The sequence below is a fragment of the Equus quagga genome, chromosome 8 (genome assembly GCF_021613505.1).
Source record: "Equus quagga isolate Etosha38 chromosome 8, UCLA_HA_Equagga_1.0, whole genome shotgun sequence".
NCBI lineage: Eukaryota > Metazoa > Chordata > Mammalia > Perissodactyla > Equidae > Equus > Equus quagga.
In genome coordinates, this window is record NC_060274.1 from 29,535,991 (window position 1) to 29,563,789 (window position 27,799).

At 41.2% G+C, this 27,799-nt stretch overlaps 2 protein-coding genes across 13 annotated transcripts in view; one reads left to right on the forward strand and one right to left on the reverse strand.

Annotated features, from left to right (window-relative positions):
* The window catches only part of FBXL13 (F-box and leucine rich repeat protein 13), a 223,485-nt gene that overhangs the window by 74,973 nt on the left and 120,713 nt on the right, over window positions 1–27,799 (reverse strand). For all 12 annotated transcript variants that reach the window (XR_006889805.1, XR_006889806.1, XR_006889807.1 and 9 more), the window contains one exon: window positions 21,369–21,498. Coding sequence is in view for 8 of the 12 variants with exons in the window: in XM_046669994.1 (XP_046525950.1) it covers window positions 21,369–21,498 (130 nt within the window). In the remaining 4 variants the exon portion in view is untranslated. The remainder of the gene's footprint in view (window positions 1–21,368; window positions 21,499–27,799) is intronic.
* LRRC17 (leucine rich repeat containing 17) overlaps window positions 21,310–27,799 on the forward strand; it is a 28,597-nt gene continuing 22,107 nt past the window's right edge. The window contains exon 1 of the mRNA XM_046669995.1: window positions 21,310–21,428. The gene's annotated coding sequence lies outside the window, so the exon portion shown is untranslated. The remainder of the gene's footprint in view (window positions 21,429–27,799) is intronic.

Genomic DNA, 27,799 nt, shown 5'->3' on the forward strand with positions numbered 1-27,799 from the left:
AAAATTATCCTAGGGAAATAGAGTTCAACACAGAGATTTGTATAGAAGAATGTTCCTTTCAAAATTACATAATGTTGACAAACTGACACCAAACTAAAATTCCAACAATTAGAAATGGGTTAACTAAACTATGGTGATTCCTATGATGGAATATAATACAGTTATTACAAATAATTTTAGGAGAACAACTGAGACCATGCTATAGTTTAAAAGAAAAAGTTGGTCATATAAAGCCTTGTTCAAAGTGTGGTCTGTAGACCAGCAACATCGGCACTACCTGGGAGCCCACTAGAGATGCTGACTCTCAACCCACCACCTACAGGCTCAGAGGCTGCACTTGAACAAGATTCCCAGGCGATTCGCACACACGTTATAGTTTGAGAAGTGCTAATCCAGAGGAAACAAGTGAACAAAGAATGGAAAGTGTATCAGTCAGGGTTCTCCAGAGAAACAGAACCAACAGGATATAGAGAGAGAGAGATTTATTTCAAGGAATCGACTCATGTGATTGTGAGGCTGGCAAGTCCAAAAGCTGTAGAGCAGACTGGCAGGCTGGAAATTCGAGGCAGAGTTGGTGTTGCAGTCTTTTGTGTCTGAAATGTGCAGGCTGGAACTCAGGCAGGGTTTCCATGTCACAGTATTGACGCAGAATTGTTTCCTCTTTGGGGAACCTCACTTTTGGTTCCTAAAGCCTTCAACTTATTACATGAAGCCCACCCACATTATGGAGGGTAGTCTGCTTTACTCAAAGCCTACTGATTTCAGTGTTTATCGTATCTGAAAACATACCTTTACAGCAACATCTAGACAGGTGTTTGACAAACAACTGAGCATCATATCCTAGTCGACACATAAAATTAACCATCATAGTAGGAAATACACCAAAATATTAACAGTGATCATCTCTGAAGACTCGATAATTTCTGCTTTTTTCAAACTTTCTACAATAATGATGTATAATCAGAAAAAGAGAAACAGAAAAAGGCGTCTTTTGCGAAAAGGCAGCATAAGGAAGTCCTTGGGCAGTTTTTGAATCATCTGCTATGGATCTCTCCTTGCTGGGAGCTACCAGCTACAGGTTGGAGGGACTCTGCATTTGGCTCTTTAACTACAGTGCCTTCCTCTTCCCTGTAGACATGAGTTGGACCCTCCTATTTAGAACTGTGCCTTTTCACCTTTGTCTTAAGACCTGGACAAATCAGCCTGGCTCACCAAGTTCTTGCCTGACCCTTAATATTGACCCCTGTGTGGTGCATTCTGGCAACCTAGAGCTTCTAAACCTAAGCAAGTTCCCCTAAGACAAAAGATCTAGATGTTTCTTTCACATTGACAGTGCAGGAAGGAGTTCGTAGCAGTGGCATCTAGGCATTCGTCCACCTGGGGGTATAGTGCAGAATACCAGTCTCCCACAGGTGAAGCATAATGCCAGTCTATGACCCAGAGGCCTCAGTCCAATCTCCGCTTCAGAGCATTTGTGGATCTCCTAACATCCCACTAGGGCATCTACAGAAACATAGATCATGAATGCTCACCACACAATCAAAAACTAAAATTGGTAGTTTACCCAATGCCAGAGTATATGAATGCTATTCTTTACCTGCAAAGCTTACAGAACTGGATTGAGAAAAGCAGCTAGGTCAAGGTGTGGGAGGCAGGCCTCCTCACACACTGCTAGCTGGGAGTGGAAGCTGTGACATCTTGTCTGGAATGCAAACAGGCAATAGCCATCAAATGCTTAAAAAATGTTTACTCTTTCGCCCAGTAATTCCTCACTAGAAATCTATCATCATCATTACCAACAGATATTGAGCATCTTCTATGTGACAAGCATTGTTCTAAGGGCTCTTCATGTATAATGTCTCATTACATCCCCACAATATATTTTTTTCATAAGGAAATAAAGATTCATGTAGAAGATATTTTATTGTACGATTTATTACAATAAAAGAGGATTGGAAACTAAGATGTCTCTTAAAATTAGGACTTCAAACTATATTTAGTGACATAGAAAAATGCTCACAATGTAATATTGTGTAAAAATCAGGATTTGAAATTGACTATATATATTATTATGATCTTGATTGTGTTTTTAAGAGTATGTGTATCACGTACAAATAGACAAAAAAACTAGAAAGATGTATTTCAAAACATTGCTTATTATCTTCAAATGGTAGGATTAGGCAATGACTTTTATTTTCTTTTATATAACTTTGTGTTTTAAAAATTTTATTTAATGAACATATAATTCTTTTGTAATCAGAAAAAAAGTTAATAAAAAAGGAAAGAAGGCTTCCAGTGACATACCCAGAGAAATTTAACATATGCTGGGAGTGGGCATCTACTGACGCCTTCTGCTCCAGGACATTGTCCTTTTAACTTATTGGAAAGCCAAGCCGCTGGGTGATACCTGGCCTAAAAGTATTCTGTGTCCTCTCAGTTAATTTCAAAGACTTCCTGGGAAAGCTCAGAACAACGTTTGTGGAATCCTTCTTCCCCTACTCATTGGTCATGGACTGGAAGAAAAAGTTGTCACCCAGAACACCCAGAATGTTCTATAAGACACCAAGATGAGCTCAATGAGCCTAGGAGGATTTATAATAGCTGCTGTTTGAGTGATACTTATCGTGTGCCGGATGCTCCTTTGGGCAATTTTCATATACTGGGCTGTACACTCTCACAGCCACTTATTGGGTAGGTGTATTATTGTCTCCATTTTCACAGATGAGAAAAATGAGGCCCAGAGCAGTTAAGTAACGTGTCCAAGGTCATCTGGCTCATAAATAGTGGAGCCAGGATAGGAATCCAGGGAGTCTGGTTCCAGAGCCTGTGCTCTGAGTCATTAAACTACACCGTCTCTAAGAAGATCAGCTTGCAATACGGCACTCAGAAAGGAAGCAAAAGACCTTTCACCCCAGGCCTCGAGAGGGAGACCCGCCGCCTTGATCCTTCACTTTTTGATCCAGATCCTAAGGCTACTGTATTGGTCAGGGTTCTCCAGAGAAACAGAATCAATGGAGATAGATGATAGATTGATCGACCGATTGATTATAAGAAATTGGCTCACAAAATTATGGAGGCTAAAAAGTTCCAAGAGCTGCAGTTGGCAAGCTAGACACCTAGGAGAGCTGAGGGTGTCGTTCCAGTCTGAGTCCAAGCCTGAAGGCAAGAGAAGACCAATGTCCTGCCTTGAAGACAGTCAGGCAGAGGGAGTGAATTCTCCCTTACTCTGCCTTTTTGTTCTCTTCAGGCCTTCAACAGATTGGATGAGGCCCACCCACATTGGGGAGGACAATCTGATTTACTCAGTCTACCAATTCAAATGTTAATCTCATCCAGAAACACCATCACAGACAAACCTAGGATAATGTCTAACCAAATAGCTGGGCACCCCATGGCCATTCAAGTTGACACGTAAAATTAACCATCACAACTACCTTGGAGACTGTGGACAATGGTGTCTCCTAGGACTCGTGGTCGATGCTGTTTGCTCCGCCTGCATTGTCTTGGCTGATCATCCGAGCTTGCCTGGTCACATTTTTATCCAGATCACCATCTCTGAGACCCTCCACTCCATCTGGCACCAATAACTGCCTGAACCAGATATAACTGAAAAGAAAGCCTTCGGATCTTATTGTTGCCTTACATTGTCAAGTTAAAACAGAAACCCTCAAGCTCTGGAAGATCCAATCCCAAATATTTAATTAAGGAACTTGAGTTTCTTAAAGTTAAAGAACTAAATTGGTAGGGGAAACATTCCATTTTTTTTTAAATGCCTGTGTATGAGTATTATTTAACTTGTTTAGCTTTGTAAGAAATGGTGTTTTGCAACCCTGTTAGAGCTCTCACAGAGTGAATGTGACTATACCACGTTATGAAAAGTCTCAGCTCATAACTGACTCCTCCCATATAATGACTGCTACAAATGGCCGGAGCTGGGAACAGTAGGAGAAGAGGCAGGCTCTTCTAAGGAGCTTGGACTTCTCCTATAGACGGTGGTAGCCTGCAGGAGATGAGGAAACAGAGGCTCGGATCCCCTGATGGATTTTTCCCAGATTACAAATTGATAGAGCAAGAACACAGATGTTCAGGCTCTTAATCCAGTACCCCGATGAACACTCTTCAACAGTCACATTGACTTCAACTGTTCCATCCCAGCTTCCAGAGTTCTCCAAACCTAGCTGCTCCAGCCAGAAAGACGTCTCACTTCTCCAATACTCAGTGGACGTCTCTGCTCTTTGTCTGACCTTGTACCTCCCCCTGCCTCTTTCTCTTTTCATCTAATTAAGCCTTAACTATTCCTCAAGTTCCAGTGACTCCAGCCCCGCCCACTACTTTCCCTTACAAGTCTACAACTCTTTATTTTAGCACATAACTCTTTCCTATAATCTGTGCATGTCTTATTTCCCACAAAGAGATGATCTTATACTCTTTTTTTAACTTCTTGCTGTGTTGGACGACTATTAGGGACTGAAGGAATTAACTATAGGAGTAAAATAAAATCTGAGAAATAGTGCAGAATTTGGCTACAGACAAGATTGAGAACAATTCCAAGTCGAAGGTAAAGCACAACCAAAGGCAAAGCAGTGGGAGCAAGGGCTTGGATGAAGTGGCAAGATCACCCTTGGGATGAATAAGAGAAGTTTAGTAGGTAAGGAGGGAGGGGAAGCTAATGGAAGACCCATAAGGCAAGAATGAGGTATTTGCATTGTACTGCCATGGATTCTTGAATAAATTTTCCATAAGTATTCCCAGAACAAAGTCCAGGGGAGACGAGCGAACGTTACAAATCTGGAGACCAGAGGAGGAGGGAAGAACGCTGGGCTTGGAGTCAGCCGAGCTGGATCTGAGTCTGCCTTGCCTCCTTCTCACTTGGAACAAAAAGCAACTCAACCTCTCTGATGCTTACTTTTCTCATCTGAAAAATAGGTATAATAGTACCTCTTTTAGGACATTCTTGAGAAAACAAAATGAGGTAATGTATATAAAAGCGGTTAGTTGGGACAATGTCTGGCATGTAGTGTTGGGTACCAGTTTTTCTGTTGCTGTTCTTCTGGGTAAATTGTGTTCCCACAGGAAACTATTCAAGGACTAGAGGCAGAGGGCCTTGAGACATCCTTCCAGTGCGCCCCCACATTGCAAATGTAAAGAAATGGTATTCAGAGAAGTGTGATTTAAGAATAGGCTCCTGGGAGGAGCCAGCCAAGTGGCGCAGTGGTTAAGTTCGCAAATTCTGCTTAGGTGGCCTGAGGTTCACCGGTTTGGATCCCGGGTGTGGACGTGGCACCGCTTGCCAAGCCATGCTGTGGTAGGCATCCCGCATATCAAAAAAAGTACAGGAAGATGGGCACAGATGTTGGCTCACAGCCAGTCTTCCTCAGCAAAAGAGAGGAGGATTGGCGGCGGATGTGAGCTCAGGGCTAATCTTCCTCAAAAGAAAAAAAAGACTAGGTTCCTTACCTACTCCTCACCGAGTGTCCCCAGTGCTGGACACAGTGTCAGCACAGACTGGGTGCTCCATAAGTGCCGAACGAATGAACGGATGGAACTTGAGCCTACACGGTCACTGGCAGAGCCAAGGCTAGGGGCCACCTCCCCCCATTCTGACACACACTGCCAGGCATGGGAACAGATGTTTTTTACCACACTTCTAAGTTCCTCCCCTTTATCTCAGACCCTAGTCCGTTACCCTAGCACTAGTATCTCTAATAATGGCTTCCCCTAAACAAACTAAAAACTTTTTCTGTCTTGGAAACATGTTCATGACAAGATTTCCTGAACAAAGGAAAAAATGACAGCAGTAATCAGCCACAGCTGAGGGATTCCTCGCAATGTAGCCAGAATTTGGTGTTATCAACCAATAAGATTGTCTCCAGGAAAGGGGGAATGGGGAAGAGCTTTTTCGTTTTGTCCTGCGATGAAACACTTCGTTCTCTACATAGTTTATTTTAGCATATCCAAAAAGATGCTTGGCTAATATTTTATGACTCAAACATTCCTGCCAGAATCTTTTAGGCCAACCAGCTATTAGTTGTCCTTTCTCTTCCCTGAAATAAGGGGGATATAAGCCTAAAATTAAAAGTTCCTCTCTAAGGGATAAAGCAAAATATTTCACCATGTTAAAATACCAGGGCTCGCCACAGCTGGCATCTCTGTGTTTTCTGTGTAGGATTCTTACAAGACTTGGTATCTGATCTCTCCTTGTTTAGCTGTAAGGTGATTTTGGCTTCAGTTTTGACACCAACTGGAGCCCTGCCACTCTGCTCTTTGCTGGTTAAGCTCCCACTGGTGAGGAAGCTGAGGAAATTGGCCGCACCAGTGGTGTTCCGATCTTAAGTCCCAGCAGCCAGCTACTGCTGCTGACGGGGGCAGAGGAGCTGCGGGGATCCCAGGAAAATGTCCTCCAGCTGCCTCTGGGTGGGTCTCAACCCATCAGCATGACAGGACAGAGCCATCTGTGAAGGAAATGAGTCGTCAGGGGGCCATATGAAACAAAGCCTGAAGTGCAGAGCACCAAGGACAAGCTCAGAGTCCTCCTTGCTGCTCCAAGGTGGTAAAAAGAAGGAAGGACTTGCCTCAGCGAGAAGAACGTCTTACCAAGCTCATCCTTTCCACGTCTTCTTTACAACATTGTCTCTGAATCGGTTAGCCCAGCAACACAGAAAGGGGATATATGTAGAGCCAGACCCACTATGACAGCTGGAAATATCCATCTGAGGTAGACACGGCCCCAGTTGTGTTCCTGTACCATTTCCAGCTGTTTCTCTCATGCTAATGGCGCTGTAACCAATGACTGATGGGTAATGGGATGAGTTTAGTCATATCCATATATCCTTCATGACCTCTTGCTGACCTCAAAGAAGCCTGGCGCAGCAAGCTGAATGAATTGTTGGAGAGAGAGACAGAGATTTCTCCCCCAACATCATGGAGCATTCTGTTTTATTGCATTCAAATGCGCCACAGCATCTTCCACAGCAACAATTCCCAGGGTCTGTGCTAAGAGGGCTTGACAGGCTTTCAAATATTGTGACCTCTGTGGTGACCGGGAGAGAGGCCTACTTACTATCGTTTTTGAGGTCCCGGCGATCTCTCTTCAGATCATCCTGTCCTTTGCAGTCTGTACATTCTTCATGGCCACCCCCTCTTCTATGGTCACTGAGTGCTTCTCCCAGGTAGCACCCCCATCACTTCAGATACAGAAGCTTCTCCCTCTTACATGTCCGAGCACCAAAGGCCACAGCCCTCACTCTGAATTTTATATCTTCTGCCTCATATACAATTACCTGGACCAAAGTCTAATATCCCTACTGTGGGGACCTGGAATTGGCCACCCCAAGATATGTCTCTTTGGCATCAGGATTATTTGAGGCTGATTGCTTTTGATAAACTGGGATAGGGAAGGAGGCTCTGAGGAATGGAACTTGCCCTTTGTTAGGACACATTTACATTTGTAAGGTAAATCTCTATCTGTAAAAGGTGCCTCCCTCTCTGTACCAGGAAGAAGAAAGGAGATGACCTTCTCTCTAGAAACTCTTCATCAATACCAAAGGCAAGGACTTAAAATCTGCATTTTATTGTGCTTCTCTGGTAACCTCCTGTAACTGACTTCCCTCCCCCTCCCAACTTTGGCATTTCTTAAGGATTAAGCATCTTCCCTTAGGCTAGGAACTGATTGCTGCGCTCACCAGACAATCGACTTGCCTCCTGCCATGCCCACCGAGATAGCCGACCACTACCTGCTGTGTCCATCAAGCCCTGTGCTGACGGGGCAATCTTGTGACTATTGTGGGAGGGACATTTCAATCACATGTGAAACACCCCGTTTGGGGGTATATAACCACTATGTGCACCCCACTTCTTTGGTGCCCTTTCTTCCTTCGGCAAGAAAGCCCCAGGCCATGGTTCCTCATAAAGCTTTGTTTAATTTTCTCTTGCTATTCTGTCTCATGTGAATTTAATTTGTTCTCCGGCCAGACGAACCCCCATTTGGGAAGAGGAAATGTCCTCCTCCCCTACACTGCCAAGGAACACGGACAGCATCTTATCCATCATGTCCTTTACGGTACAACCTGGTGCTTGGCATACAGTATGATGCAACAAAGGTTTGTTGATAGACCAAGTAGTTGTTGAACAAACTGTTTGTAAAATGTAAATTAGAATTAGTAGTTCCAAAGGGCGGGTCAATATGGTCATTTGTTAAAGATTGCCATATTTATCTAAAAACATTGGACAGCCAAATGTGAAAAAAAAAAAAGGTTCATTTTCCAGCATGAGTGAGGAGCTAGAACACAAGGCTAGTGATGCTGCAGAGGAAGGGAAGCGCGAGGCAGCTCGGTGTGCACTCCCCGCGCGACGACTCAGAGCTCTGATCTGCAGAAGCAGGCCGACCCTTCCCAACCTTTATCATTCTTGTCTAGAGTGCACTATCTGGTTCTTTTCCTCACCCAGTGGCCAAATTACTCACAGCTTCCCCTGGATTATAATGGAGCTTTATGTACTTGTCAACTGAATCACAACCATAATACTTTCTTCTTACAACACAAGCAATGACGGAGCTACCAGGTCTGTCCCGATTCGTTGAGCTAGATGGTAGCTGTAGGGCTGCAGGTCCAACCCCCGGCTGCAGCCAGGTCCAAAGACCTGAGTAGAGTTTCGTGAACAGTTCATGAAATTCTGCGTGTAAGTCACTTCCTAAGACAGGGACAGAGAAGAAACTAAAATAAGTATGCTTTTTCAGAAAGCATTAAAAATTTTTTTCCAAGCTTTTTTTTCAGGAATGGGAAACATGATCAGAGTCCCATGGGATCCATCATTTTGTCTTCTGATTCTTCAAGATCTAAAAATTGTTGCCAGATGTTTCATTTTTTACTGCTTAATGTAAGAAACATCCTTATACATTTTGCCTACAAAGAGAGGACATTAAGCTGTGGATGCTGAATGATAGGTGATTGTTATATTTCTTTATTTTTTATTTTCAATATGTCTAGCATAAAGCTATATCCAAACTAATAATTATAGCAACCATTTAAATTTATACGAGTCCTATCTACAAGACACATAAAAAGATTTCACGAATTCTTGTAATTTTTTTTCAACACAGGTTGAAGTGTGTTCAGAAAAGACACAAAGCGTTCCTTTAACTAACAGGGAAACTGAGGCACAAGAGCTGACCCAGAAAAGCAAAAATTGCACTGTGATTTTTCTGACTCGATGGCTTTTCCCCTAGAGCTCCTGCTTATTGATGACCACATAATATTTTTTTCAAATAGAAAACGCAACAAGAATTTTTTTATTGTATATACAATACATAGCACTTTACGTTTTTACAAATAATAGTTTAGTAGTTCAGAATTAGATGGGTCAAGGTTCTAATCTTGGCCCAGACATTTTCTGTGTGACCTTAGGCAAGTGTCTTACCCTATCTTAGCATCATTTTCAGCGGTGTGTGGAGCCAGCTTTATATCAGCTTGCGAGAGCAGATTAAACTTGTGGGAACTCTGCAAGCCAGAGTTAAAACACAGCTAGTTTAAAAACTAAATCACGTAAACTTAAAATTAAGTAAATTATATTAACAAAGATAGCGTATACTCAAGCTCATCAGTTCCTAATTATTTTATTGCATGTTACCATTATCTATGCTATTGAGGAAATTTATGTTTCCCATGTCTGTATGATGAAAATATTATATCATGGTGTACTAGTGCACATCTCTTCTCAACTCCCTGTTCAGTGACCTCTCGCTGGTAGCTTGAAAGGGGCCACGGTGAGAGTATTTCCAGCATGGAAATCAGCAACCACTGCAAATCACGGCTTTCTCTGCTCCCCGCCAGGGGTTAAACGTTTACCTCCATTGTTCAGTTTCCACATCTCTAAAAATGGGAATAATGATACCCCTCTCATACAGTCATTTGTAAAGATTAAACGAGATAAAAATGTCAAGTATTCACCTCAACACCTAGCACATAGTCAATACCCAACAAATGGTAGCGATTATTATTACCATCCATTAAAATATAGAATAAAGGAAAATGGAATCAAACAAATATAAGTGAATTACAGTTTTGAATCTAACTTTTACCCATTCATTTTGGTGTATACCCTGCTTGTTCATAACTGATTTAGCTGGTCACGCAACTGCTATTGTTCCAATTCCCCGTTACTGATAAACCACCAAATCTGGACCTCCATACCCAGCTCTGCTCCAAGGGCCAGACTTCCGTTTTCAAGTAGTTCTCATCATCGACACTCAGATGTATCACAGGAACCTCAGATTTGGCCTTTCCAGAATAAAATTCATTATTCTTTTCCCTCGATCTTGCTCCTTCTTTGGTTATGTTGGTTAGTCCTCATATAGAAGCACAAAATCCTAAAGCTGAAGAAGACCTCAGAGATCTTGTAGCCCAGCCTAGCCATTCTACAGATGAGAGGGGACTGAGGCAGAAAAGCCAAGTAATTGTCCAGGGTTGCACAAGTGGTTAGTGGCAGAGCAAGGACTGGACCCCAGGTCTCCTAACTCCAGTTTGGGGCTCCTTTCACCACCCTATTTCTCTGCTATGTGAAAGACAGAGAGAGAGAGAAAAGGAGAGAGAGAAACCCCTTCCCCCCCCGGCCTTGCCTATGCAGTCTGCATTCCAAGGCTACTACATCCCTCCCTAGACGTGGCTTTCTCCCACCTCCACCACAAACCCCAGGGGTGAACAAGTAAGACCTTCCATGATCTTTGTCTCTCTCAAAGAGGTGGAATTGTGTAGCCTAAGGAGAACTGCAATGATCCTGGAATCCTCCAGTTTGCAGTTTGCACAGCCAACCTTTAGTACTCACGGGTCCCAGAGAGATTTAGCAGTACAAAAAATACTGATAAGCCATTATTATTGTGTTGAGCGTTCCAATCATTTGACCATTTCTGTCCCTTGTCATTTTTGTTCACTTGTATGCAGCGACTGAAAGATAATTGATGAAAAAGTACTTTCACTTTAGTATTTTGTGGTTTCCTGGGCTTTTTTCTCTCTATAAATCTAAAGAAATGTCAGACTCAACCCTTAGCAAGAAAAGATCATCAGACCTTGCTCTAGCAAGTTGCCAACTTCTCAGCTTCTGAACTTCCACCTGAAGCACCTGGCTAGCCATGTCCTGAATTTGGCTGCAGTTTCATTCATTCATTCATTCATTCATCAAACATTGGTCAAAGTCCTACTATGTGCCAGGTGCTGTATTATTTGCTAAAGATACAGTGACACAGATAAATAAGGCACCATCCTGGCCATCAAGGAGCTCACCTTGGGGAGGAGAGCAGACAAATAAGCATACCATTGAATACATAGAGAATAGTTAGTGAATGTGCAATGATGGAAGCTTACACCAGAGGGATCAGAACCCAGCTGGGGTTGGGGAAAGGAGGGTCAATGAGGGCTTCCTAGAGAAGGTCGTGATTGAGCAAAGGATATGTGAAGGTTAACCCGGTGAAAGGGAGAAAGGGACAGTATGAGGGTGTCTAGGCAGAGGGCAAAAGTTGAGCCCTCTCAGTCATATTGGATTAGCGCCCAGCCTAATGACCTCATCTTGACTAATGACATCTGAAACAAGTGAGGCTGGAAATGAAGAACAGGGGAGGCGCAGAGGCAGGAACTCCAATTGCAAGCCCTCTTACTCTCTGGTTTCACTACCTTAAATGTGAACATACAAATCTGAACCTTGGTCCAAACTCCCCACTCTTCATCCTGCTCCTTCCTCCCACTCCAAGTGCAGAGCTGTTGGTTTCTGGGCATTTGGGTTTCAGCCTGAGAGTGACAGCACCCCAGCCTTCCTTCCCAGCATAGCGGTGGTGATTCTGTGCCTGGCTTCCTCCACAGTGCCATAAGCCAGTGCTACACACAGCTAGAGACACAGGAATCTGTAGAGAATGTGGTCACCCAAGGATGCTATCAAGAGGAGAATCCTTAGAATTACACACAAACAGAGCAGAGGATAAAGGGAACGCAGAGCCAGGAATCAGTGCCCTCTAAGTGGTGCTCTCTCACCCACAAGTAGGAGAGCTTTGTCCTCTCCACTAAAACTCTTAGTTCTGCCCATATTTTCTATTTTGAGATTTTGAAAGAAACAAGAATGTAGAGAGCTCTGAAGTGAGCAGGAAACAAATGTGGATCTCCTTCGAGAATTTTAGCTGATGCCTTTTTATCCATTTATTCATTCATCATGGGGATATGTGAGGAAAACCTTAAAGGAAGTGAGGAAGTTAGCCACATGGATAGCTGCAGAAAGAGTGTCCCAGGAAAGGAAAACAGCCAGTGCAGGAGCTTGTGTGTTGACAGAACAGCAAGGAAGCCAGTGTGGCTGGAAGAGAAGGAGAGCAGTAGGAAGTGAAGTCAGACAGGCAATTGGGGGAGGAGGTAGATTACATGGGTCTTGAGGGTCTTTCCAGGGCTTTTCTTTTATTGAGTGAATAGCAAATTTTGCCAGTTGTTTGAGCAGAGGAAAGACATGGACTTGGGTTTTGAAAAGATCATTCAAGACGCTTTGTTGAGAGTAGACTTGTAGGAGGCAGAAGTGAAAGCAGAGAGACAAATTAACAGGTATCACAATAATCCAGCAAGAGATGAAGGTTATCTGGACTGGGGTGGCAGCTGTGGAGGTGGCGAGGAGTGGGCAGATCCTGGATTCTGAGGTTATAGGCAACGGACTTGCTGACAGAGTGGATGTGGAATGTGAGAGAAAGAACAGAGTCAAGGATAACGTGCTAGTTTGCTAGGTCTGCCATAACAAAGTACCCCAAACTGTGTGGCGTAAACAACAGAAATTTGTTGCCCAACAGTTCTGGAGGCGAAAAGTCCAAGATCAAGGAGTCAGCAACGTTGATTCCGTCTGAGGCTGTTTCCTTCACTGTGAGGAAGGATACGGTCCAGGCTCCTCTCTTTGGCTGGTGGGTGGCTCTTTTCTTGTTCACGTGGTGCTCTCCCATACGCGTGTGTCTGTGTCCGAATTTCCCCTTTTTATAGGGACATCAGTCATATTGGATTAGCGCCCAGCCTAATGACCTCATCTTGACTAATGACATCTGCAATGACCATATTTCCAAATAAGGCCACATTCTGAGGTACTAGGGGGTTAGGATGTCAATGTATGAATTTGAGGGGGACACAATTCAGTCCGTAACAGATGACACCAAGATTTTTGGCCTAAGCAACTGTAAACGTGGATCTGTCATGGACTGAGATGGGGAAAGCTGAGAGTGGAGCAAGGAGTTATTTTTCAGAGTAGGAATTTGTTTTTTAAGATATGAGAGTCTACAATTTGGGAAAGAATTTTGGGTTGGAGATGTATCATATATACACACACATATATACATATATTACTTCTATACACATATATCATTTCTCTCTATATATACACTCCTAAAACATATATACATGTGTATGTGAGTATACATAAATGCACTCCTATGTACATGTATTACATGTATGTGTGTGCATATGTGTGTGTGTATGTATGTGTGTGTATATATATATATATATATATGAGTGTTCATTATTGTAGGTGCTATTTAAAGCCATGATCTAGGTGAGGTCACCAAGGGAGCAGGTGCAGGCTGAGAAGAAAAGTGGACCAAGAACTGAACCTGGGGCCCTCTATGACTAAGCGGTCAGAGAGAAGAAGAGGTCACTTAGAGATTCACCTTTAGAAATATTGTCAGAAGTAAGACAAAGAGCCAGATCTATATCAGATAAGGGGTTAGTATCCAAAATATACAAAGAACTCATACAGCTCAACAACAAAAAAACCAACAATCCAATTAGAAAATGGGCAAAAGATCTGAACAGAGATTTCTCCAAAGAAGATATACAGATGGCCAACAGGCATATGAAAAGATGCTCAACATCATTAGCTATCAGGGAAATGCAAATCAAAACTACAATGAAGTATCACCTCACTCCAGTCAGAATGGCTATAATTAACAAGACAGGAAACAACAAATGTTGGAGAGGGTGTGGAGAGAAGTGAACCCTTGTTCACTGCTGGTGGCAGTGCAAAATGGTGCAGCCACTATGGAAAGCAGTTTGGAGTATCCTCAGAAAATTAAGGATAGATCTACCATATGATCCAGCTATTCCACTGATGGGTATTTATCCAAAGAACTTGAAAACACAAAGGCATAAAGATACTTGCACCCCTATGTTCATTGCGGCATTATACACAATAGCCAAGACTTGGAGGCAACCTAGGTGCCCATCAAGGGACGAATGGATAAAGAAGATGTGGTATTTATACACAATGGACTACTAATCAGCCACAAGAAATGACGAAATCCAGCCATTTGTGACAACATGGATGGACCTTGAGGGTATTATGCTGAGCGAAATAAGTCAGAGGGAGAAAGTCAAATACCACATGATCTCACTCATAAGTAGAAGATAAAAAGGACAAAAAAAAAAAAACCACATAGCATTGGAGATTGGACTGGTGGTTACCATTGGGGAAGGGTGGAGGGGGGAGGGCAAAAGGGGTGATTAGGGTCACATGTGAGGGGATGCACTATAATTAGTGTTCGGGTGGTGAACATGATGTAATGTATCCAGAATTTGAAATATGATGTACATCCAAAAAAAATAAAAATTAAAACAAAATAATAATCAATATCATTTATGAGAAATAAAATACACACAGAACCACCATATAAGAATGCAAGAATACATTCTTAACTATGTATACGAATATATTCTTATATGGAAGCACATAAAGCAAATTAGAGGGTTTGCTTGTGTAGGGGGAGGCAACAGGAGTGGAAAATGTGGATAAAAGGGAATAAATAAAACAAGAGAGCGGCCTTGTGTGGACTGATTATGAAAGTGTGCCATGAACTGAGGAGTGTGATTAAATCTGTTCTTGGTACCTGGGTTCCAAAATAAGTAAAATAAAATAAATCTAATAGGAAATAAAATAGAAATCCCTAGTTATGTTTCTTCCCTTGAGTAATTCCCCGCCCCCGCACAATACTGCAAAGAAAACACAATATTTTTAAACCTCTCTTCTTAATCTCTATTAGTTAAAGTAGTCACCAACAGATGGGTTCTGAAAGCTTGATAAAAATATTTGAAAAGAGGAAAGTTCAATGAAACCTACTTGTTGTGGAAGTGAATGTCAGATGACTTACATACTTATCGCTAATTTCTGAGAAGGAGAAGAACTGCTCAGCACAGAACCCACTCTAGGTCAGAACGCGGTTCCCCTACCTCTCTTCTTGTGCACTTTAATAGCAGCATTGCTATGAAAACAAACTATGCGGGTAAATACGGGAGTAAGGATGGGGAGCCGCAGCATTAGCTTTCCTGCAGAAATCACCTCTACCTGACTTTTCTAAGTCATGAAAATGTCATTAGGATTGACACAGCCAATGGAGGAAACTAACAATATCAACAAGAGCCAAACATACACATACTTCATGTTTCAGCCATTGGACTCCTATGTGTACACCCAACAGATATATGTGCTGAGTTCATTAAAGGACACGTATGTGAATGTTCATAGACTTTGTGGTCTTTTCTGTATGTATATTACACTTTGACAAATCTTACCCCCCCCAAAAAAAGTCATTAGGGAATGCCTTTGCTCGTTAAGTCCCAACTACCAGTGCCAGCCAAACAGGAAGCAGATTTAATCCAGCTTCTTGGGTGTTGAGGATTGCTTTGTGGTCAGTGACAAGTACGCTCAAAGCAACAAATTCAGGTAAATGTGAAGAACCTTGAGAAACCCTCCCAACAACTTTCTCTCTTGGGCCTTCGGTTTTTTCTTAAGAAGTCTCTCCATCAAACCCAACCGGAAGCATTCTTTGTTGCTCCAACTAAAAGTTAAATAGGAATCACACCCTCTCCAGCTGTACTAGTCAGTTTCTTTCAGCTGCAGTGACAGAAAGCCAACATACCCTAGCTTAGGGAGAAAGGGAGTTATTGCTGTCTCTAATTGAAAGTCCAAGAAAACAACGGATCATCTCTCCTCAAACACATCATTTCTCCCTCTCAGAGGTTGGCCTCTTTGTTATGGTTTCATTCTTCCCCACTGCAGACAAATTTCTTCCATGTTCCCGGGCAAGAGACCTGCAATTACACATTCCAGGCCCTTCAACCTCAGGGAAAACATGATTTATTTGTCCCAATAGTTAGTACCTAGAAGGATTCTGAATGGTTCTGCTAGGGTCATGCTCTTCCTGGAAAAATGACAGTCCCTGCAGAGGGAATTTAGGATTGTCTAGGCCTGGGTCAAATGACTAATGGCCATATGAAAATACTGATACCAATAATCTAATAATAATAGATAATGGTGACTAAGCCTTTACCATATGCAGCCAGTGTTCTAAGCATCTTATATGGATCAAATCATTTCATTCACACAACACGCTTATGAGGTGGCTAATAGTATTTTCCCCATTTTACATATAAGAAAACTGAGGTATACAGAAAGCTTGGATAACCTGTCCCAGGTCCATAACTAGTCAATGGCAAACTCAGGATCAAAATGAACCCATGCTCCCAATTACTATGGTGTATTGCTCTCAAGGTGCCAGGAGTGACAGCACCCCAGAGCCACAAGGGGAGGAAGAGGAGTGTTTCTCCGAATCAGTGTACAAGGTGCAAAGGAAAACTACCAACATCTCATACCACAGGTCATTAGTGTCACTTGTTTTATCCAAATATTCAATAAACATTTGATAAATGTCTACCATGAGTTAGGTCACACATTATTCCTTAGAGCAAAGAATAAGATGGACTCATTCACTGTCGCCAAATGTCTCCCAGAGCATAGATAACAGAGGAGCACAGAAAAGGTACTTTCTTTACATGATAAGACCACTTTTTCTCCAAAAACTCTTCCAAAATTGTGTTTAAACATGGTTTTAAATTACTTTATGGCATAAGCTTAGATTTTTATAACTGTGAGTAAATAGTAAATATAAAAGCAAATAAATTTGTTCAACTGATTCAATCAGAATTTTTTGTTAAATGAATGTAGATTATTTGTCTTTTTCTTCTGAAAATACTATAAAGAAAATGTTGCATTCAGGCTCTGAAAGAAATTTTTAAATTAATTTCAAAAATATTTTAACAATGGCAGCCTGTTGGAATAAGAAGGCTGTCATTCAACAAATATTTATTAAGTGCCTGGATATGGTTTAATCTTACAATGATCAAAAAAATACAAATTAAAAATACGAAATATCATATTCAATGTCAAATTGGTGAAAGTTTTTTCTATATATTTATGAAGATACTGAACATTATTTTACATTTATGGGGAGTGTAAATTGACAACATTTGTAGAGTACGGATGGCCTTTAAAATAACTATAGCCTCAGACCATTTCAATTCTCAAAATTTGTGTTAAAAAATTGCAGGGGCATATGCATAATGATAGCAAAAAACGGTGGGCCCAGGAATGAATGGTTAAACACCTCTTGGTATTTGGCTACAATGGAATACTACACAGCTATTGAAAGTAAGTTACAGAAAAAGATTTAACGAAATAGAGAGATGTTCACTTTATAGAATATTAAATGAAAGACATGTGTACTATATAATCCATTTTAGTTTAAAAGAAGTATAGATGTGCATTAAAAAAAAAGCCAAAAAGCTTTACCCTGAAATAATAGATAGTATTTCAGAGCGGTGAATTTTCAGGTAATCTATAATTTTTTCTTCTTTTTTCTTGTATTTTTCTGCATTTAACATGCAACAAGAAAAAAAGCAAATATTTTTTAAAAGTGAAAAAAAAGAAAACTGCAGGTGTCAAGTATACGTTAAGAGGTTTGCAACGGATAGTGAAAGAGCTGGCTGGAGTGGGGAGTGGCCCTCTCTTGACTTAGGGTCGCCTGTGAGCTGGGGCTTTTTTGAGGAGGAGAAAGTGAGCAAAGGCTTCACCTTGGCCACATCAAAGACAACAACACACGGGTGCAGTGTGAGTGCTGGTCTTCGTTAGCAAGCCAGCCACGTCACTTAAAGCACTGCGACGTTTATCCAATCTCAAAAGAATGCAGAATGTCTAAGACATATGTAATTGATTTTCACTTTTCTTTGCAATTCTCTGTCATCTATTTATTTATTTTTTCTAACAAGTATGGTTAAAATTCTTTCACAATGTTGTATAAATACATCTTTCCTTTTTTTGGGCAGCCATGACTGCGTTAAAGTTTAGCCCTTGACACGTTTCATTTATGTCGAGCCAGAACTGGCTCGACATAAATGAAAAGCTTTAGCTGTAAGCTTCTAATTCTCTTTTTAAGTATTTTCCTTTTATTAGGACCTTTTGCCTTGGTCAGATATATTAACACATGACTTCATAGTGCAAAATGCCAAACTTCTAAAAAGAAAATAGAGTTTTTTCATTTCCAAGGGGAAAACCTGAAAAATCTGTGAATTGTCAATTTTCCTTCTTTGAAGCTGCTTTTGTACCATCATATCGATGCAAGCAGGCCTGGAGGAGTGAGACTAGCCTCCCACGCAGGGCTGGCGGTGTAGACAGGGCCTCCTCAAAGAACTCAACCACAGCCCCTCAGAAGCAGTAACACCTAAGTCTCACCAGTTCTCGCTGAAGCTGCAGGAGCAGCCATTTCTAAGATCCCTGTGGTTCAGAATGAGCCCACGGCTTACTCCCAGTGGGCCTACGGGGCTCGGCTTCAAATGGCACAATTCCCAGTGCCTGAAACAATGTCTGACACATCGAGTTAAGTCCCTGTTGAATTATTAAATGAACAAATGGAAATGGAAGAGGGGTGAACAAAAGAAACTAACATTGTTTTGCATAATGATGTGAGATACTAACTTGGCTGTGGTTTGAGGCTGACAAATTAAGGGACCATCAGGAAAAGAAATCTATTCTTTGTACATTCAGACCAAACTCCAGTATCTACTGAGGACATGTGGGTGATGCAGTGAAGTGGTAGCCCGAGTCAGTGCACGGGGGGACGTTGCTGAGAGGAGGAAGCATGCCCCATCTAGAGCGGGGGTGGCTGACTCAGCCCCAGCCCGCTGTCGCCATATGGGAACGCAGGCCCAAGTTTGCCAGTTCTTCCAGTTTTTTAAGAGAAGCTTGAAGTCTAGATTTTTATGTGAAAACTCCAAAGTTTTAAATGTTGGCCCAAAATTTTAAAGACAGATAGAATCTATCTGTGTGTTTTGCACACCTATCGGGGCAGAAACCTCTCATTTCGACTTTACTGTGTCTGAGAATATTCATCCTCAAGACACGTGTACGTGTGTTTGTGTGTCTGTATGTGTGCTGTGTGTCGTTGCTACAATAATTACCTCGTGGAAACTGAGAAGAACAAAGAGTTAGGTCACACTGTGGCGAGGGCTTTTAAGCACTCGGGTGAGCTAGAAGAAAAGGACTAGAGGACGTATCGTTAGGGGAAAGTGATCAGTGGGATGTGTCAAGCACATTGAGTATTCTTGAATCTGCAAATATTTTTCTCTGTGACTAAGCCATCTGTGCTTGCTGATTGACACCCAAATGGAAGCTAGGCTCCTACCCTCGCACAGAGACTGGGAGACACTTGTACTAACTTCCTTGATGATTACGTATCAAAGGATGGCTCCCAGGTCCTTGAGGAAGACGTTCCTGGATTGTAAAACTGGCAAGAAGCTTTTTAAGACGTTTCTACCTCAAAGGGAGCAGAGAAAGCACGTACAGTTACAAGTTTTCTAAATTTCATGTTCTCAGAAAAGGGAGGTCAGGGGCCTAGAGTCAGGAAGAAGCCTGTCCAAGGTTTAGCCACGCTGGAGGGGATGTTAAGGCCATCTTGGTCTTAGAGTGATGGTAGATTCGATGTTTAGCAAGCTGCACAACAGTAGATCACAAGCAAATGTAAATTCTAGACATGTCAGCCCCACTTTGAAGTCCTCTCCCCCTTTCCCTTATGTGGTCCCCACTGCCTGGGGCACCATGGTGTGCCGGTGGTGGCGGCTCAGTAAGAATTCTGTCCACTCAAGAACGTGGAGGCGAAACCCATGCTGCCTCTGTACTCCCTCCAGGGGACTTACCAGCCTAGGTATCTACCAGCAGGTATCTACCAGTATGCACCAGTTGGGTGTGCTTTCACCAGCTCTGCAACCTCGGGCGCCTTGGTCTCTTCATTTCCAAATAAGCATAATAAATACATACTGCAAAGACCAAATCGTGCCATTTGCGATAACATGGATGGACCTTGAGGGTATTAGGCTAAGTGAAATAAGCCAGATGGAGAAAGACAAATACCGTATGCTTTCGCTCATATGTGGAAGATACACTAATACATGGACCAAGAGAACAGATTAGTGGTTCTCAGAGGGACAGGAGGTGGGGGGGAGGGCAAAAGGGGTAAAGGGGCACATATGTGTGGTGACGGATGAGAACTGGACCATTGGTGGTCAGCATGATGCAGTCTATACAGAAAGATATATAATAATGTACACCTGAAATTTACACGATGTTATAAGCCAATATGACCTCAATAAAATTTTTTTAAAAATACATACTATGCAGCATTTGTCTGAGGAATAAATCTGATCTACATAAAGCCCTCAGCACCATGCCTGGCGTAGAGAAACAACTCATTAAATGGTAACTAGCAATATTTCAGCCAGTTTTTATCTGTGCTGTTATATTATTCTCATAGAATGATGAATATACTATGATACCAATATCAATAAAACACAGAGAGGTGGAAGAAGTTAACAGAACCATGACTTAGCTCCACCGAAACAGAGCGGAAGAAACTATCAGTGAGGCAGTAACTATTTCCGAAGCGCTATGCCCTACCTTCCACAACTCCACCCCATATTCTGCCCAATTTTCCTGAATCTTGTTCCCTCAAACTCACTATTTCCCCATGTAGATCTCAAATCTTCCTATTATTCAGCCCGAGGATATAATGCAATTTTTTAAAATTACAATCTTTGTTTTATTCCCTTTCTTTCATTTATTACTTGTAGCATTTTACCAAATACTATTTACTCTTTGAAAGCCTGTGGGGGAGCAAATGGACTTTTCAGGAAGTTCTTTGCAAATTCTCCCCCCAAAAAAGTTTGCCTTTGTTTGCATCGTGGTAGCAATGCTCCAGATTTGGACTCTGGTATTATAATTGTGCTCAGAGGATCTACACAGAAGGGGTCTGTTTCATCATCCAATGAGCTCTGCCTGTGTGTGGATGTGACACTCCCGTGGAAGGACGCCAGGAGCCTATAGTAGAGGTCCTGGGGAAAATCTAAGCGGCTGTGGCCGTGTAATTTAAAACCTCTGAGAAGTGTGCTGCAGTCTGTGCCCAGCGTTAGTACAACATGAGAGCTGGACGCAGCCAGCTCTCCAGAGGACTTCCTCGCCTGCTGCAGGGAAGAGCAGACTGACAGACAAACCTGGGTGCAGCCGGAAAGGTCCAAATAGATGAGCTTGTGGCATCCGTTCCCTAAATTCAGGTACCGTAAACCTTTGTCCGTGAACTTTCTGCAGTAAGCCAGGTTGAGATTTTGTAAGTTGTGGAAGTACCTGAAAAGACAGGGCGAGAGAAGAGAGGAAGAAAAGCGATTGTACTTTAGTCGTTTTCTCACATCTGTCTTCAGCCACTATGACAAAGGGAAGGAAAAGTGCAAGTTAATCGTTTCTCCTTGCAGATGTGCAACCGTTGAACTTTATTGCTCATTCTCTTGCTGTCAAGTAAAGGAGATTGAACTAGTATATCAGATGATGCATAACTATATTTCAAATGAAAATAAAGATTTGCCTAGATTTTTAAGAAAGCTGATTAGGATAAAGCTTTGGGGGCGGGAGGTCTGTGCATTCATATTGTTTGGAAATTAGTTTGTGTTTGAAACCAAAGATACAGCGTGCGCTATTGTTGCATTTAGATTTTCTCTTTGGAACACCAAAACAATGTGCAAAATGTCTAGAAGGACAAACTCTTTGTAAAACATCTAAATGGGGATTAACTGCTACATGAGACTGAGGATTTGGGGCAGAAAGGAGGCAAAGTTGAACATAATAGGCTCTTAAAATGGACACGATAAGCAAATGGTTTGAAAAAAATAGATTTGAACACGCATGATTTTGTAAATAACATTTTCATTACTATGAGCAATCTCTGAGAGGTTAGGGGAGCCGCAGTAAGTGTCAGGGCTGGAATTCGAATCCAATTTGGTCAGATTCCAAAACCTTATGTACTTTCCATTGTGTCATGCTGTCCGCCTGCCTCACTACCCCTTTCTCCAAATTAGAGAGCTAGAGGGTTGTTAGAAATGACAACCCTCTACCCCCATCCCAAGAAAATTGTGCTTTACTCAGTTGGATCACAAGGGTACCCTCCAGGGAGAGGACAATAAAGCATTTCCAAAATTTTGGCCCAGCTCTTCATTCACTCAAGGGCCCCAGGAGAGGGGACGTGTCTTTGGGACGATAGTGCTGTTTTCTCCTTCACGGCTCTGCCCACCCAGCCACTGCGGAATCAAGAAGGTGTCCCTCTCTGTTCCATCTCAGGGACATAGCCATTACCAGAGGGGAACGTGTGTTCTTCATCAAATAATCTGCTATGGAATGGGAATCATAATATCATATGGACGTGTCTTTCAAATTTTAAGAATAAATCTGATTAATGATCAATGCTTGCATATTTTATTTCCCATTTATGTGAAGGTAAACTTTATTAGTCACTCGCAGGCTTTTAAGGGACAAAGAGGCATCTCCTTCCCACTTTTTGGGCTTTTTGCTTTCTAATTTGCTGTTAAACTGTTGCAGATCACAGACCAAGAGCATGTTGTTAATTCTACTACAAGAGAGGGCAGTAGTGAGAGTTCTTGCACTTCTAAAAAACGCCAGGCTTAGGAGGGCTTGGAAAACCGTCCACAAAACGTCCTCAAACTGTGAGCCCTTGCACGGTAGTTCAGGCTTGTCCTAATTACCCTCCTTTTTCTCAAAGCTCTCATTGTGGTCATGGTGGTAATGCCATATTTAATCTGTTTCAAACCCAGTGAGATGGAGAGCCTCTGATGTAGTTTTTATTCATCTCATGTGTTGCCCACTTGCTTGCAGACTGTACTTAACCCATTTTTAAGCTCTGTGTATCAGTCAGTCTTTCTGCAACTGTAATAATGCAACTGTTACTTACAAAATCATGCATATTCAAATCTGTTCCAATCCGGTCCAAGGTTATTGTTTGATTTCTTTAAGTCCATGTGATCAGTTAACAAATACCAAAAATTGGAACTGAGTGAGGAGTTCTTAACTTCTGTTGTGTCACAGATGCTTAGGGACCTAGGGACCCTTTCTTAGCATAATGTTTTTAAGGCATAAAATAAAATACTTAAGATTACAAAGGTAGCCAATTATATTGAAAGATATTATTATCAAAATATTTTTTAAAAACCAAATGAGTGGAACAATAATATGTGTGCTTCTTTATTAACCTATTTAAGCAACAAGATCTAGTGGCAGTCTAAAAACTAGAATGATTTGGACATAGTTATGAGTGCCAAGGATATTTCGAAATATTTGGAACAATTACAGTAAGAAAATATTTGTAATAAGGAAATATGTGTGATTTATATGGGTGAAAGAGGCCCCGGGGACTGCCGATACCACTCTGATTTTTTACCTACATTTCAGTTAGAGCTTAGTGAAAATAGAGATTCTCCCCCCCATCAAAATTCATGGAAACCCTGAATTCCATCCCTGATTTCCTTAGGGGATCCACTGACCCCGGGTTAAGAACCTCGGGTTTGGCAAATGAGGTTGTTCATTAGAGAAAATGGCTCCCAGATCGAAAGTCTCTAGATGGCTCTCTTTAAAGTGGAGCTTCATGGGAACCACTGGTTTGAAAGCAAAGCACAGGAATCCTGAGTGGTCCTGGAAGGCCTTTCTAGGGGTTCCCAGTGCTGCAGACTAAACGTTGTGCCACGGGATGGGAAAAGAATCTGTTGACAGTGAAATCGCACTTGGCGAATTTTATTCCATGCTACTGCTTCTTATTTGAAATTTTGGCAAAAAAAAAAAAAAAAAATGTGTCCCTTACACGAGCAAGATCTGGTTCACCCTTTTCCCAACCCAGAGACAACTTGATAATTCTAATTCCACTTCCAGGCAGTGTTTCCAGCCTGTGTTTATCTTTTCCTAAAATATTTGATAACGAAGGGTTTCTTATGGGGAGGGGGGTTTCTCTTGGAGATTTATTTATTTTTCTACTTCTACTATAATCCTTAAGAAATCACAATCCTTATAGAAACAACGGAGATAATTTTTTCTCCTTTCTCTTGAATTTTTTCCATTAAAGAATTGAGGCCTTCTGGGTTAGACCTCCAACACTTGAGGGAGTTACTACTGGAAGAAACGTAGAATTACATGTTTAAATGAAAATTTCTCTGAAAAATCACCAAGCCACGGCCCAGTCTGTAAAAGATAGAATTTGTAAGTGGACTCTTTTGAGTCGAGTGTTGGGCTCTTTAGTTTCACAGAGGCAGTTTCGTATCCTAGAACAGAAGTCCTGCAGAAAACCCAAACGCAGTGGTCTGACCTCCTATTTTCACGGTAGGCCTTGAGGATGTCCAGTCGAGGCAACAGCTTAGTCTGTCTGGCCCACTCTGATGGGCACTGCTGCGACTATGTAACACGAGAGCACCTGCCAATAAAAAGTTTCCAGTCCAACTGAAGCCTCAATTCATCTACATGAAAAGTTGTTATACACCATGCCATCACAGCATATGAAGCTCCAGCAAGGAGCAAAGATCATAATAGCTTTACTCACCTCTGCATGCCCAGAATGCCTCACACATAGTAGTTGGCTGATACATGGTGAAGAAGTGAATGAATGCTGCTAGTAGAATTCAGGGAAAGGAGAAATCAACAAGGGACTTCTGGTAGATGGTGTGACTTGAGGTGTAAAGGTTGCGGATTAGCAGAGAGAAGGAAAAAGGCATTCCAGCTATAGAGCAAGAGAAGCATCTAGCAATCAGATGACCGGAGTTAAGGGCTTCTCTCGGGAAACCTGGGCAGACGTTTGATCAGATAACGTTAAGGGACAGTGAGGGAAGAGTCTAGACGTCAAGCAAGTCAAAGACATGATAAGACAAACGTTCCAGAATGATGCTTCTTGCAGATAAGGCAGCGCAGACTGATGGGCAGAGACATCAGAGGGGGAACCGTCAGGATGCTGTGCCACACGAAGTGCTGAGTGCCACCGAGGGTGTGGCAACAGGAATAAATAGAAAGGGTTTAATTCAAGAAACACTGAGCAGCAAGAAGTGTCCTGGAATGGGCATGAGCTCTGAGAAGCCCTCATTTTCAACTTTAGAAAACCGAACAAGTCCCTGAAGAAGTGAGGAAAAATATTTTTAATAAAACTGCAAATCAATGTTGCCAAGAAGGGCAAACAAATTACATTTTTCATCTGGCAAATGGTGTCTTTGGAAAGAAAGACTAAGGCAACGAAGAGAGAAAGACAGCAGCAACAAACAACATTTCTCTGGTTATTTATAGTTTAAGGAATACTTTTGCATACCCAAGCATGTTTGAAACAATGGAAAACAGAGCGAACTTAGGGAATCGTCATGAAACGTACTTTTATCACAGATAAGTCAGTGTACATTTTTTTCATATGACAAAAAACATCAACATCACATAGCATTTATCCAAAATCTTCTCACAATGGCAAGAACTACAAGTTAAAATCAAAACAAAATTCTCATTTTGGGTCCTACTTTTTTATCTGATGCCCACTAAAGGTATAGCTCCGTTTGTAAAATAACGTCCCTAAAAAATTATGCATAGTTGTAGTATTATTTAAATTTCCTAGGAGAAAAGGCTATCTTGAAGTATGATTGGAAAAAAATGTTTTAAGCTAAAAAAATAATTTATAATGTGATACTCCCAAATCATCCACTTTGTAAGTCCAGCTTATCACATATGGAGTTATGGATTTTATAATATTTTCTCTTTCTCTCTCTCTATATATACATACACACACATACACACATGCACATATATTCTTTCTCTATATATGTATATACAAACACATATTTACATGCATGTATATGTCTTAATATGGAATGTCTAAAGAAAAGTATTGAGTAATGTCTTATGTTACAGGACTAGAGGACCTTACAGAAGGACTGAAGAGGTCAGGGGCCCTCCCACAGGGCTGTTGCTGGAGCTGGCTTGCACCAGCCCATGAGAGCCAATCGTTAGCATCTCTTCCCAACTCCACAATCAGTGACATCATGTTGATGGCTTAAAATCAGCCAGAGAGGAAGTATTTACACGACAGAAATCAGTAAATCCTACAAATCAGAGCATTCCCTTTCCCCCTACCCCAGCCAGTTATTAAACAGCTACTGGAACAATGTTGTCCTTGGAACATGCTTTGAGAACAACTGATATAGAGAATGCGGTATGCTGAAGAACTGCTTACAGAGATTAAAATGATGAAAGAGACCAGGACAGCTTTGAAAGACAGGAATAAAAATTCAATTTAAAATGAAAGGGGATTCTTAAGACAAAACCTGAACAAACAGAATAGAATAATTAAAAAACAAAAATACCTTCCTTGGCTGAGAAAAGATCTAAGTTTTAAGGTTCAAAAGGTTTACTGTGTTCCAGGAGAAATTAATGGAAAGAACACAATTAAGCTTGGAAAATGTTTTTAATTTCTCAGATAAAAGGAAGTTCTTGCAAACATCTTGGCAGAAAAAATAGGTTACCAACAAAGGAAGAAAAAAATCAAGCTGGCTTCAGACGTTTCTTTAACCTGAAATGTGAAGGATTATGGAGCAACATTTGTAGAGTTTTATGGATAAAATAAAGAACATGACTCAAGAACTACACACCAAAAGAAGTCATTGTTCATCCTCCAAGACAACAGAAAGTCATTTTCAGAAAGCAATGGCTAAAAGATCTAACACTCGTGCATCTTTCCAGATAAAGAGTTTGTAAAACTATATTTCAGTCATCATAGGATGAACCAAAATCAAAATTAAAGAATAAGGAAAGCGTGGAGCAAACAGACCATCAGTGAATGACAAACTAGAGTTAGGACTGCATAATCACAACAAGTAGGATTACGATGTTGAGTACAAACACCAAAACCAGCCTTAAAAGGAAAGCTAAATAAGTAACAAAAATCTTGATTAATGTGTGTGTACGGACAGGGGAGTGGAAATGGACTCAAGGTGAAGGAAGAATTAAAGTGTCTTAGATCTCTTGTCTAACACGGGGCGAGCCAAAGCCATTGTTTCATGATGCCTTTGATAATTAGAGAAATGCATGTTAAAGCATGTTTTTAAAAAACATACAAATAGCCACTAGTTAGCACACACAACAGAATGTGCACGTACCTTTCAAATATCTTCAGATTATAAAGGTAAAGAACATGGTTTATAGAGCAAAAAGCAGAAACAATGAGTACGGCATAGTAACATAAAAACTAAAAAATCAAAAATAGAAAGCAAGATTATAAAAATAAGACCATACACTCAATTTTGAAAAGAAATTTTAATCTTTTAAACTACCCTTTTAAAAAGGCAGAGTGAAGATTTTTAAAAATAGAAGTTAGATGTATATAAAAGACAAATCTAAAATACAGTGACACAAAGGTTAAAAATAAAGGGAAGCATAAAATTACTCCACAAAAGCACAAACAAAAGAAAACAACGGTGACTATATTAATAGCAGATAAAAAAGAATTCAAGGCAAAGAAACATCAACCAGGATAAAGAATGTAATTTTATGTGAACATACTACAGTCTACAATGCAACATAGCACTTATTAATTTTTATATATAAAAGAGCATTGAAACTAATTAAGAGA